The sequence below is a fragment of the Artibeus jamaicensis genome, unplaced genomic scaffold, assembly GCF_021234435.1.
Source record: "Artibeus jamaicensis isolate MK-2021 breed Jamaican fruit bat unplaced genomic scaffold, CSHL_Jam_final scaffold_1964, whole genome shotgun sequence".
Lineage (NCBI taxonomy): Eukaryota > Metazoa > Chordata > Mammalia > Chiroptera > Phyllostomidae > Artibeus > Artibeus jamaicensis.
This window is the reverse complement of record NW_026522030.1, coordinates 52,708,064-52,722,479: the sequence shown is the minus strand read 5'-3', so window position 1 is coordinate 52,722,479 and position 14,416 is coordinate 52,708,064. Positions and strand designations below refer to the sequence as shown.

The 14,416-nt window shown below is 35.0% G+C and overlaps 1 protein-coding gene across 6 annotated transcripts in view; it reads right to left on the bottom strand.

Annotated features, from left to right (window-relative positions):
- Window positions 1-14,416, bottom strand: part of CCDC171 (coiled-coil domain containing 171) — a 313,511-nt gene that overhangs the window by 180,799 nt on the left and 118,296 nt on the right. For all 6 annotated transcript variants that reach the window (XM_053656500.1, XM_053656501.1, XM_037132070.2 and 3 more), the window contains 2 exons: window positions 12,166-12,333; window positions 10,638-10,826 (listed from right to left, as the gene is read on the bottom strand). In XM_053656500.1, the coding sequence (XP_053512475.1) occupies window positions 10,638-10,826; window positions 12,166-12,333 (357 nt within the window). The remainder of the gene's footprint in view (window positions 1-10,637; window positions 10,827-12,165; window positions 12,334-14,416) is intronic.

The window sequence follows — 14,416 nt, the reverse complement described above, 5'->3', positions numbered from 1 at the left end:
ACCACATCCCCATTGATGGTCACGCTGTGGTAGCAGTACTCGATCTCTGGAATCGTGCCCCAGAGCTCCATATGAAGACTGGTAAAGAAAACAGTGTCCCACTCCGAGCAGTTGAAAAAAGCAAGAAACACACTAGCCAGGTGAACTGCTTGGAAGCTGTTGCAAGATACCCTTTTAAGAGAAGCAACTTTTAAGAAAAGGGAAACCTGACACTCAAATTTTAACTAGAGAAAGCAGGAAGACTAGCATGTAACAAAAGAGCCAGGAAACAGGATAATGTGCTCTAAGGAAGTACAAATGACTCAGTATGTCTAAAGAAAAGAGAAAGATGAAAATTTAAGAAGTAGGCTGATAACAGATAATTCAGCTAAGGAAATTGAACTTTATCCAAAGAGCTGTGAGAAGCCATAAAATCCTGGAAAAGTCTCTGCTTCGGTGAATGCATGGGAGAGTCAGAAACATGAAGACTGCCAAGGGAAACCGCGGAGTTGCAGGGAGTGGGAACGAAATGAGGGGAGCAAGTGGAAATTACAAAGGTTAATTCCATATTCTCTCCCAAATCAATGCCATCAGTTCAGTTAAAGGAAAATTATAGAAAAATCTAAGGTAAAAGACACATACCAGTCATAGCAACGTAATAAAAATAAAACTGAACCTAATCAGGTTCCAGGTGGCTGCCTATTTACATATTCACGGATCTCAAAGTTTCAGGCAGAAGTGTTGTTTCAGCAAAAATTACTTTATTGCATGAAAAAAAATGATAAAAAGTTATATTTTCTCATGATATTTTAAATACTTCAACATATTTCAAAATAACATTCAACATCACTGGTGAAAATCAAGCAGATTGACGAAGGGACAGCTCATCATGGAAAAGACTGATTAATTTTAGCACATGACAGACCACAAACTCCTCTGCCATGCACGTCCAATTGCACAAAACCCATCACGCTAAAGCTGGAAGTGCTGTAGAGAGGCAGCAGAAACTGACAGTCCCAGGACGAGCATGAGAGGGTTAACCAAAACAGTGCTAGCCCCTGGCCAGGTGGCTCAGTGGGTTGGAGCATCCTCCCCGTACACCAAAAAGGTTGTGGACTCCATCCCTGGTCAGGGCACATACCCAGGTTCAATCCCCAGTTAAGTCAAGTACAGGACGCAACCAATTCATGTTTCTCCGCCTCTGTCTCTCTCTTTTTCTCTCTCTCTCCCTTCCTTTCTCTCTTAAATCAATAAATGTAACTTTGCATGAGGATGAAAACAGATTGAAATAAATAAAATTTAAAATGTCCCAAATACCCTACTTCTCTCTATACAGAAAAAAAAAAAACAGGGACATGCTGGAGTGTTTTAAAAATAAAACTGAGATTACTGACTTACACAGCCGGTTTTCATTTTAGGTTACCCTGTAGAAGTAGTGGCAAGGTAATAAACCAGTTTTTGAAAATCTTTCTGTCATTTTATGGCCCCAAATTTTGATCATTTTTAGTCATTTTATCTTTCAAGGTGCTGATTAATATTAACTATTACCACTATGGATGATTTCATGAGACTTATATAATTTAAAGACTGTTTAATTGTTTAATAACCACTCTTAAATAATTCTTGGTTTAAGTAATTATAATCAAGTATCAATGCTTATTTTAAAAAATGAACCAGGCCAATATCAATCAGATAACTGGGATTAGCAAAGTAGGATATTTGAATTAAAGATTTAAAAATAATGAAATTAAAGTTTTTAACTTTTAAAGTTCTTATTGACAAATGTCATTGACAGTTTTGTTCATTTCTGAGTCCCCGGCATCTCCACTGAAATCTGGAATCACAGATCTGACTGTCCAGCAGCTCACCACCACCTCAAACAAAAGTTATCCAGTCCAGTACTGTTGATAACTGTTGATTTTCCCTCTAAAAGTGTTCATAATAGCTTTCTTTATATCAGTAATTGGCACCAACACCCACTAAACTATCCATGTCAAAGACATTAGTCAGTCTTATTCCTCCTCCTTTCACCCGATCCTCTGCAGTCCCAAATCAAGGCCATCAGCAAGCCCATATCATATCACCCTGACCCATCTCCCCACCACCGCCCTAGTCCCGGCTGTCACCACCACCAGCCATTCATGCCCTTTTCAATGCCACTTCAGATTCTGTCAGTCCAACCCTATTGCTTAACCTGAACCAAGGTTCCCTGCTCAAGCTCCAACATCACCACATAACTGCTCCCGTAAAGGCTTCTCCCACAACCCTCCACTTGGGAAAGGAGAGAAGGATCTGCTCCTTTATTTTCAGGACATGAACCTCACAGCACTTTTCACAATTCAACCACATTCTCTAGCACCCCCAGGTCACTTCCCTTTCCACTCCCCTAACATAATTCAAATTTTTAAAATATTCAGAACCCAGCCGTGGCTGGTGTAGCTCAGTCGATTGAGCGCGGGCCTGCGAACCAGACAATCACAGTTCGATTCCCAATCAGGGCACACACCGGGGTTGCAGGCCGGTTCCCTGCAGGCCAGTTCCCAGCAGGGGACACATGAAAGGCAACCGCACATTGATGTTTCTCTCCCTCTCCCCTTCCCTTCCCCTCTAAAGATAAATAAATAAAATCTTTAAAAAAAAAAAAAGGTAAAATTAAATAGCAAAGTTTATATATATATATTCAGAACCCATTTCAGGGTCTGCCTATATTCCATAACACCTTTTACTATCATTCTCACTCACACACTGGCTTTGACCATCTTGAGACTTCATTAAACCATTCAAGCATGTAATTCCTACACCACTACTTACTTCTATCTTGTGTCTATATCTCCTCTCCCTCAAGTACAACGGAGTGCTAGTTCCTAGAGGCCAGGAATTACTACAGTGCTCTATACCTTATAGGTACTTAATAAATATTGAACAAATTAAATAATCCTTTACAAAATGTTCCTTGGTGCTTACTTAGCACAGTGTTTTGCCCATAAAAGGTACTGAATAAATGCCCAATGAATAAAAAGTTTTACAGACTTAAGAAGAAAAAATATATAATTTAAAAAGATATTGTTTCTGAATATAATTTTGGACTTATCAACATGTCAGAATTCTGTTTTAAATTAATTCTGATAGGCCACAGGGACCTTCAGAGGTACTGCATTATTTACTGTGAATTATTCTTGAAGAACAAAGCTTGTTTGATTGGCAAGGCTAGAAACAGCTATAAGAGCAAATTTTTCTTTAAAAAAAAATCCTGTGTTCCTTACCCAAGGAGATTAAAGGCCAATATTTTTAAAGCAAACATAGGAACATCGCCTTCAAATGGGACAAAAGCATTCCTAGTACTGAAATCCTCTTTAGTGGGTTTAATTTCAAAAATAATATTCCAGAACTTCCCCTCACTCCCCCCAAAAACCAGTCTTTTCTTGCAATATGTTTTAAAAACTAAAACTATAGAATAGATACCCTTTACATATATTCCCCTGTCATGTCAAAACACTATATAATTTCACTACTTTTTTTTACTCTCTGCAAATTCAAGGTGCACCCAAAATGCAGGGAGAGGACAGCTTCTTTCCTTAATAAATCACACACTTACTTTCTGAAATACACAAGTTTTCAGGGATGCCTTGTTGGCTTACAGCACTCCATGAACTTGGAGACTTTGAGCCAGAAATTAGACACTTCCCTAGGGAATAAAATTCTTTATCATTTTTGCTTGCTGAGTTTTCTATTCTTTATGTTGGCAAAAAGACAAATTACAAACTGGACATTGGGTGACACACAGACACGAAAGAACTTCATTTAAAATGTCTTATTTTCATAAGTTATATATCTTGTCTTTCTATACAATGAAAATATTTTAAAATATAATAAACATAAATTCATCTGATTTTCCAATGATGTTAATGTTTCTCTGTTAAAAACAAAGCATGTGCTATAGAGAAATTGGAACCCTCATACGTTGCTGGTGAGAACGTAAAATCGTGGCAGCAGCTATTGAAACCAGTTTGGCAGTTCCTCAAAAAGTTCCCACAGACTTACCGTATGACCTACCAATTCCATGATTTTATTTTATATATATAATATATATTATATATAAATATATTCTATATATTTATATATATATATACATACACACACACACACACTCTCTCTCTAACCCCATAGTGATTAACTTGAAAATACTACCCTCATTTTGTAAATTTAGCATGTCAAAAATAATACGTACTCCTGTGTTTACTCTTTTGTTTCTAAGGCAAAACAACTTATAAAATGCTCTTTTGTAGAGCCCAGCTCTCAAAAGAACAGAGTTCTCCTTATCATTAGACTGAAAATAAATGTGTCAATACAGGCAAGATGCTCAATTTGCTGATTGTTCAAAGATGCTGCCTCAGACTGTCACAAAGGAAGCTTTACCTCTAAGTTCTTGCCTGTCTCATGTCTCCCTTTCTTCTGGGTTTTCAGATCCCAGGTGGCTCCAGTCTCCTTTTGAAGCCTTCAAACTCTAACCACCTCCTCTTCTAAGTTTATGTAGCATTCTTTTAGCAATTAATTACGCACAGCCTTATGAGAAACCTTGTATCACTTAATGTTTCATGTTTACTTAATAACTCCACAATTAAATTTGACACTTTTTGAGGAAAAAACTAAGTATTATATCTCTTAGTACCACAGCATGAAACACAGCGTCCTATATATCTGGTATATAACATGTAAAGTATTTATTAATATTAACTACATTATATAAAAGTCAGTTTGATATTCCTTCCTATAGTAGTAATTTTGCAATAGAGTATACTAAAAATTCAGTATCAGGAAAAAAGTCTGAGAAAAATAGAGATAAAGAAACTACCATTTAGAATTGCTGACAACATGGCACCAGTTGGCTCTTTCATACAGTACCATGTTTAATTATTAATTAATCCAGAGTCACTCAGAAATGTAAGTAAAAGAAATATGAAACTGAGTTGTCGCTACACCTATTTTCAGATATTGCTTTCTATAGAAAAATAGCATATATTTCTCTTTAAAAAGTGTTGCAAAAAGATTGAACGCTAAGGATAAAGACAATGTAATAAAGAAAACATTACATTCACTTTGCAATTTCTAAATACCAACCAAGATGCTAAGCATTTTACATCTGTTATCACCACCATTCTAACCCTGTCCTAGAACCTCCTTGCTATGCAAACAAGTGGTATCAGCTCTCTGAACCTTAGTTTCCATATCTGCAAAGTAGAAATGATACTTAAATGATGCACAGCTCCTGTTCGAAGAGGCATGCAAAGTATGCAAAAGCACTGAAAAGAATCTACCGAACCTTATGCAATTTGACCAAATAACATTATTATTAAAAAAAATTCTAGAGCAATTATTTAAATAGCAGTCAGAGGACTTACCAATAATACTTCCTTATAAGTGCCCACTCCAGCCATCTCACAGTCCAAGAAGCTGGGGTGTACAGGATTCTGTCTAACTCCCTGTCAATTACTTCAGACAGGCATGTATGCCTACCCTCCAACAATATAAACAAGCTGCACTTTATCCCTGAACAGTTTTGGAACTCAATTAAAAGTTTCAACATCTAATAACAGTTTTATGACTGCCCCGATTTCTTGCCAAAAGTATAATCACTCCCATGATATAAGAGGAATAAAATGCAATATAGTATAATGTATCTGAATTTCTTTGGGTTTTGTTCTCCATTCTAAATTCACTTGATTTTACTAAAATGTCATACCTAAAATGTGTATAATAAGCATTGCATCAAGGCTTAATTATACTTAACTGATAGTGAAAAATCTTTATTTCTAGGAAGGAAGTTCTTGTTCCAGTAATTTCATCTTTTTCAGGTAAAACAGAAATAAGCACATATATACTAAGCCTGCAAATGCAAACTTCGGAAGTGGAGTGCGATGTGGCACTGAAGCCTAGACGCTTCAGCCGGCATAGGTGCGTGAGATGTATTTATACAATGGCTCCAAAAGTATGTGAATTCAAGGAGTACCCGGCCATGTGGCTAGCACATTTTGCTCAATGCTACAAACATGCTGTGATGCTAGAACCAAACTTTCTGTTCTACGAGTTTCATTTAACTGATAGCAATTCCACTAATTGTTTTAAAGCTTATTACACATTCAAATGTCTTGCAAATAACTCGACTGCACTTTTCAGATAAAAGTAATTCAAATCCAAAATTCGTTTTTTATTTAACTAGCTGTACTTCACTAACCACTTCTTTACAATACCAAACATTAAACGCAGGGCTCTGTGGATAAGTCATTTGTTTTCTAGCACATGGTCTCTATTAAGGGCTATGTTCATCTGACACCAAACATCCTCTACAACACACAACCCTACGCAAAAACTGTGGGTTTCCTCCCTCATGATGTTATCAACATAATTTTTGAAAATACATTAAGTACTATAAAATTAAAATATTCTTATTTGCATTATAGCTTTCAGGGAAAAAGCAGAAGTATACAATTCATCATAATAAAATTTCCTAAAATAAAATTTATAGGTCCTGTAATACACATCACAATAGCAGTTTACCAAATATAAAATCCAACTGAATTGCTGCTGTGTATTCAATTATATTTTATGAAAATTCAAATATGTTCATAAAAATACAGGCTATATGCCAATATATAATATTAATGTAAGACTATACTTTCAGGGATCATTTCTATAGTTTGTTATAATATTAATATACTTTTAACAATAATAAAAATAATACTTTTAATTTGCATACCCATGGATCAAAGCCTAGGGTATTAACCATTATTCAGAGAAAAGCCTTCAGTGAGGGCTCCTCTTAAAACATGAGCATTTGTGATGACTGATGCCCTTACTTCAGAAAGGGACTTGCTGTGCCTTCCTGCAGATTTAGAATAAAAGAAGTGTGTTCAAAACATGTATTGAAAATGAAGTTGCAAGACTCACATAACCTGATTTCAAGACTTACTAAAAAGATACAGTAATCAAGTCAGTGTAGTAATGAAGAAAAAGACTACACAAATAAATAAATAGAACAGATGAGAAAGTCCAGAAATAAACTTACACAAATACAGTAAGCTGATTTTTTTGACAAAGGTGCAAATAGAGAAGGATAGTCTTTTCAATAAAGAGTACTGGAATAACTGGACATACATATGCATACGCAAAAAAAAAAATGCAGAACAACCTGTATTTCACAGCTTTATCTCAGAGCTTTATAAAAATCAGTTCAAAACAGATCACAGACCAATATGTAAAACCTAAAATTATAAAACATCTATTATAGAAGAGAAAACAGAGGAAATCCTAGTGACTGCATACTAAGCAGAATTCTTAGATACAACACCAAAGGTATAAGCATTAAAAAATTGGTAAATTGAACTTTATAAAAACTTACAACATTTCCTATGCCAAAGTACTATTAAGAGAATGTGAGAAAATATTTTCAGATCATATACCTGACAAATGACCTGTATCCAGTAATACAAACAACTCTCAAAATATAGCAATAAAGAAACAAGCAACCCAATTACAACTGAGAAATATATATGAATAGATAATTTATCAAAGGAGATATACAGATGGAAAATAAGCACATAAAGAAATGTTCAACATTATTATAAATTAGGGAAAATGTAAATTAAAACTAAATACCATACCACTACACACCTATTTGACTAAAAGGAAAAAAGAAAATGATGGAACTATATGCTGGCCCAGATGCAGAGCGACTGGAAGTCTCTGACATTGCCACTGAGAATGCAAAATGGTACAGCCACTTTGGAAGGCAACTTAATAAGTGTTTCTTATAAAGTTAGATATACACTTACCATATAACCCAGAAATCAGGCTCCCAATTATCTATCCAAGAGGAATGAAAACTTATGATCACAAAAATCTATTTATGAATGTTTAAAGCACCTTCAGTTGTGGGGCAGGGAGAAGGGACTAAGCAAAAAAGAAAAAAGACTCATGAACATAGACAGCAGTGTGATAACTGTGGGAGAGAAGGGGGTATATGGGGACTAAATGGTAATGGAAAAAATATACAATAAAAAATTGTATTGGGAAAAATAAAATAAATTCAATTCAATTCAATTCAACTCCAAAGTAAAAACAACAAAAAGGCCCATCAGCAAGTATCTGGATAAATAAACTGTGGTACATCCATACAATGGAGTATCACTCAGGAGTAAAAAGGAACAAACCACTGGTAAACACTACAAAGTAATGAATCCCAAATATATTTTTCTAAGTAAAAAAAGCCAAACCCAAATGGCTACATGCTGTATGATTCCATTCATATGGAAAAGCCAAAACTGTATAAATGAACAACAGATCCACGGTGTCCATAAATGGTCACCTGTTTTTTTGTTTCATAAAGGGAGGGAAGCTGTTTAATGAGGAAAGTAAAGTCTTGAACAAATGTTTGGGGAACAGTACATGCAGGAGGAAAATGAGGCTTTGCCCACTACCTAACATCACACACAAAAATTAATTTGAGATGGATCAACATAAAAGCTAAGACTATAAAACTTCTAGAAGAAACAATAGATTATCTCCACAATCCTGTTATATAGAAAGATTACTTAGCATATAAAAATAATTACCCAAAATAGAAAAAGATTTATAAGTCAGACTTCATCAATATTCTAAGACCTGTGATCATCAAAAGAAACATTAAAAAATAAGTGAAAACTGAAAGATAATATGTGTGAAAGAAAACATATATATATAAAGGATTTATATTTAGAACACATAAATAACTCTTACAAATCAATAATAAAAACACAAACAATCCACATTTTTAAATGGGCAGGTACTTGAATAGATATTTCATAAAATAAGATACATGAATGACCATTTAAGTACATGAAAATGTAAAACACAATTAATCACTGAGAAAATATGAATTAAAACCACAATAGAATACCATAAAAACAACCAGAATGTCTAAAATGTAAGACTGACAATATCAAATGTTGCAGAGGATGTAAAACAATGAAAACTCTCATATATTGATGATGAAAATGTAAAATGAATCAATCATTTTAGAAAAAACTTTGACAGAAATTTGTAAACATACACCTACCCTATGACCTAGAAATTACACTTTTAACAAAGAGAAATCAGAACATATGTCAACAAAACACTTGTGCAATCACATTCATAACAATTTCATTTATGATAGCCAAAAACTGAAAACAATCCAAATGTCCATCAACTCACAATCCATCTCAAATTGTAATGTAATTATAAATGGAATAGTACTTGACCATAAAAGGAAATTACTTTGGGCACACCCAACAATATGGATGAGTATAAAAACCATTATTTTGGGTGAAATAACCTATTTCACATAAAACCATGTTTAATACAATAAAATTAAATAAAAATGTCAACCACCAAAAACTACTGAATGACTCCTTCATAGATGAAAGTAATCTATGATGACGCTTCTCAGAAGCGTGGCCCCTGTGGGGCCACTCCATAAGCTGACTGCAAGTGGGCATAAGAACTTTGTAATGAAAATGTTTCACGTTTTAAGTGGGGTGATGTTTATGTGGGTGTTTGCATTGATCAAAACATCAAATGGTACATGTAAGATCTGTTCAGTGCACTGTATGTCAATGTTACTTCTAAAATAAGTAGTAGTGACTTATTTCAGTAGTAGAAAACGCAGGGCATATCACTAGGCACCCTTCATACAGTGAACAAATGGCTTCTTTAGGAGAGTATATTAATTCATTCAAATTCAGAGAGAGGCGTAAATTCCCATAGGGCCCTTAGATTTGGAAAAACAGTGTGTTCTTATTTTAAGAAACCCAAAACTATTTACTGGCAAACAAAAACATATATATGGTTTCTTTTTTTAAATTATATTAACCCATAATCACCTGAGTGGAGCAAATAAAAGATTAAATGCTGAATCAGTCATGGGGAAAATATATAATCTTCTGGTTCCTAAGTCTTTTATCTTGAAAACAGGGACCTACCATTAAATTAAATATGACAAAACCATGTACACTACCATATGTTATTCTGATTGAGCAGGAATGACAGTTAGCAATACAAATCATTTGGCTAAAAATTTGTGTAGAAACAAAAATGGCTAAATTAACTACCCGTAACTTCTGGTCTCAATGGAATACAACCCAGAAGACAAAATACGTCCCACAGCAATTATTTTGCTTCAGGTCTACAACTCCAACTCTAGTTCTTATACAATGTTAGGAGATATAACAAATTTCAACCCCAAATGAATTAAAATGATGGTTCACATAGGAACCCTTACAAGTGAAGCAAACTGGATTTAAAAAAAAAAAATACCCACACTGAAACCGATAATATTTTACCAAACCTCTTAACCCTTTATTTTAAAAAGTAAATAAATGAAATACAATTTTAGCATTTAATTGATCAATACATTCTGAGATATTTTAACCAGAAATCCATCTACTTCCAAACTTAGGTGAAAGACAATACTTAATACCCATGTATGTATTATTTATGCGAGTGTGAGTTTGCACGATCATACATTTCCCTTATGCCTACCAAGTCGTATGTGGTAGTCAAGAAGCTTTACACTGACTTGACCGCGGCATCTGAAATAAGGATGGAGCACCCATTTGCTCAAGTTCTCTGGGGAGGGAGCCTACCTGTGCCCTCTTCTGCACCTCCAGGAGGAGCTCTGAGTACTGCAGCTCCAGCTCCTTCTTCTGCTTGTGCCAGCAGCTCTCCTGGGCTTTGATCTGCTCTGCCACTTTGTTGAAGGTGTCTTCCTGGGTCTGCTGAAGCTCTCTCATCGTATCGGACTTGTTTTTACAGATATACTCTAGATGACTTATCTAAATGGGGAAATGCAACAGAGAATATGATATGCCGACAAACCATTTCCATGTGGTTTGTCAATGGTTCGGAGGAGGTGCTATGACACCTCCAAAGGCCATCCAGAATTTTCTAATATATTTTATTCCTTAAGATCACACAAACATTTGAAGTTGGAAGAATATCTTAACTTCTACATCCAAAACTCTAGCTGTTCAGATATCTCAATGGGAAAGAAAGTGTTTCAATGAGATTTACAAACCCACAGATATTCTGCATATAATAAAGCAGAATTTTCCAACCATTAATGATGTTTTAAAACTGTGAAAATCTATGAAAACAACACCATCTCAGAGGGTTAAAACATGGACTCATTTTAATTGTCAGTAATTTTCACACCCACAACACACACACTCACAATAAGGAACAGCATCTGGGCCTCGCAACCCCCTTGTGTCCCTGGCCCCACTTCTCAGTGCCCACGGCAGTGTCTGCCAATCAGACCAAGGTGAAATGCTCTCTCTCACCCTAAAATTGGCCCCAGGAAAAAAAAACTTTCAAGAACAGTTCTTTTTTCATGTCCCTTAACAGCAAGTGTCACGGCAACTAAGATCTGGAAACTAGACCACGTAAACATAGCTCTGACCAGTTTGATAGATAAGAATCAATATCTTTAATAGTGACATATGTTGGTCTGCTAAGCTATTTTGGTTTTCTATAACCAAAAGAAGGTTTTTTAATTTTTTTAAAGACTGAATTTCTAAACTTGTGAATGATAAAGTGACTATAAAAGTCTATCATTTTCTCCTACATTATACTTATACACTTCTTACAATCTAAAGCACTGAATGGGTTTGGTAATACACAGTTTGTTATACTTCAAGAAATGTCACAAACATAATTTAAAATTTTTAACTGCTTTTAAAGTAACACCTCATTATATCCTAAGCAAAGAATTTTAAGATCATGTTTTTGAATAACTGTATCTTGTTTCTATTTTATGCTATCATAAAGAGTTGGTTTATTAATGTAAATGGCTAAGTTCTTTGAATTGCTTCATCAGTAAGATTAATTTATTTTCTTTTAATTAGGTCCCTGTGGCTAATGCTGGCTAGTAGTATTAGCATGTCCTGCACAGAAAGTGGAGCTTAGAGACTTCATACAGACTTCAGTCACATTTACATGCCCACAGCAATGGCATCAAACTGAGTTGTAGACAAGCCATAATTAATGGTACTGAATTATTAACAGCCAAATTCTTTTTGAAATAAGATGAATGTCAGCCCCTCTTAATGATACTGTGATGTGGACAAATGTCACTGAATTTAATAGAGGTGTCTGGTGCCTGAGGACAGTTACCTTCTCATTAGCCCTGTTGAGGTCTGCGATCAGGGCATCAACATTCTCCTGCAAGACTGCACAAAGCTCAGACCAGGAGAATTTATCCAGCATGCCTTCTGGTTGTTTTATGAGCACACAGCCTGCTATCAAGTGCTGATACAAGGTATGAAGGAAGGTTAGCTTCTCCTGTGAGGAAAACAAAGTAAATTCCCATATATAAACACTCTAAAAAATAAAACATATAATGCAGACAGTAAAGAATTTATTTCAAAAACCTGGAAAGGAATTAAAACACTCAGGTCTCAGAATACTGATATTGGGTGACTGTTTTTTCAAAACTAAGCATCAGATAAAATCTGGGATAGCTTACTCTTAGTGTTCAAAACCACAGTGTGAAGTCGAGAAGCCCAAAGTTCAGACCACCCTACCTCGGCTACTACTGAGGATGTGCTCTTAGCAAGTGAACGTTCAGGCCTCAGCTTCCTCAGCTATAATGTTTCTAAGCTCTTCTAATTGAAATGTAGATATTGATATTTCTATATTGAGAATTCTATAATTTCATATTTACATGTGCTAAAACAGATGCTAAATCAAAAACATCACAACAGACAGCAGAGTGTTGCTCAACTCTGTCAAAGAAAAAGTTACACCAGTGTCTGAACTTTATGGGCACACAATTACTCAGCTTTCGTCCTCCTCCAGGGATTCCAGTTTATTCACCACATACAGGAAATCTATGCCGAGCCCCTTAGGCAAAGCAGACAGTGATATGAAAGATAATGGAGGATGGGCTCATTTGTTTTCCCCACTTATAAGTTCATACAGTGTTTGGCACAAGGGGCAGTTGTAGGTGTTTAAATATTACAAAGTAACGGTCAAAAAATGGACATAGCTGCCCAAGACACATTTTCAAAACTATCCAATTAGAAATTATTTAAAAAGTTGTTCAAAATTACATTGCAGGGGACAGGAAGAATGGAAACAACTGTACTTAAATAACAATAAAAAATAATAAAATAAAATAAACCCTAAAAAATTACATTGCTATTGCAATGAAGTACACTACCCAGTGTTTAATGACCCAGAAATATTCTGTTGCAGAATTTGGTAAAAGGCTGATCCCATCTTGAATACACAAGGAGAGTTTACTGACTAAAGTACCTGATGCTGTCTCTATAAGGTGTTTCGTCTATACAGTCCCAAAGAGTGGGACTCAAGACAAGTAACTGCGAAGCTGCAAAATGAGTGTTTTATATAGATAAGTTCCCCCAAGATTTTTTAATGTATCAGCAGAAAAAGAAAATTTGTAAAAGGAGAGGTTTTAACAGGGAACAAAATAGAAATTCTAATCTTTAGGTAAGAAAAACTGAACATAGCATATGCAATTGTTTATAATTAGAATTTGTGGAAAAGTTTTCTGATATATATCAAAATGTGTATCTTAATCCTCCCTATATGCCTCTTTACTTTTTTCCAATTTAAAAACCAAACAATTTAAATATTTAATCAAAATCATAAATGTGAGTGAGGATATCAGAAGAGTCTTCATAGATATCTACGTCTTTTTCTTTTTTAAGCAATTAAAGATGTCTTTTGCATTTCCAACTGGGTTAAGATGTTTAAAAATCTCCTTAAATATAATTAAGCAAATGTAATATCCAGGCACCTAAAAGCTCCCCCCTGCACATTTTGCTGCTGAATTCATCCTCAGGGATAATTCACTGTGTCGCCATTATGTCCCCTTTGCTTGGGCTGTGATAAACCATGCATGACAATCATTCATTTGGCGTGAAAAGAGAATCTCAAGATCCAAAATCAATTCACACATGTTGAACCCAACCACACTGTTGTAGACATGCTGACTTTACAATACAGTCAGGCTTCTAGTTTCCTTTAATCATTATCTGATGTGTAGAACAATTCCAGTCCCTTCATGTGGACACAATTTAAATCCCAGACTGCAAGAAGAGGGGAAAGAATGTTTCCTTTTTACTTTCTTGGCATGCATTTCATATTTGTTGAAGTAATGAACTCAATATGCAGGACGACTCAGATAAACCAGTTTCACATCAGCTAGACTAGCTCCACGTCCCATGGGAAAAGGAAAATATAAGGTAATTCCATTCACACAGCTCATACAGAATATGAAAGCTGTGTCATCATACTTTAAGAAGTCACTAATAAATAAAAATGGATAGCCCACTCTATAGGGCACCCAAATAAAGTTTTAATTTGGTGGGATTTTGTAATTTTCTAAACTGTGATATAA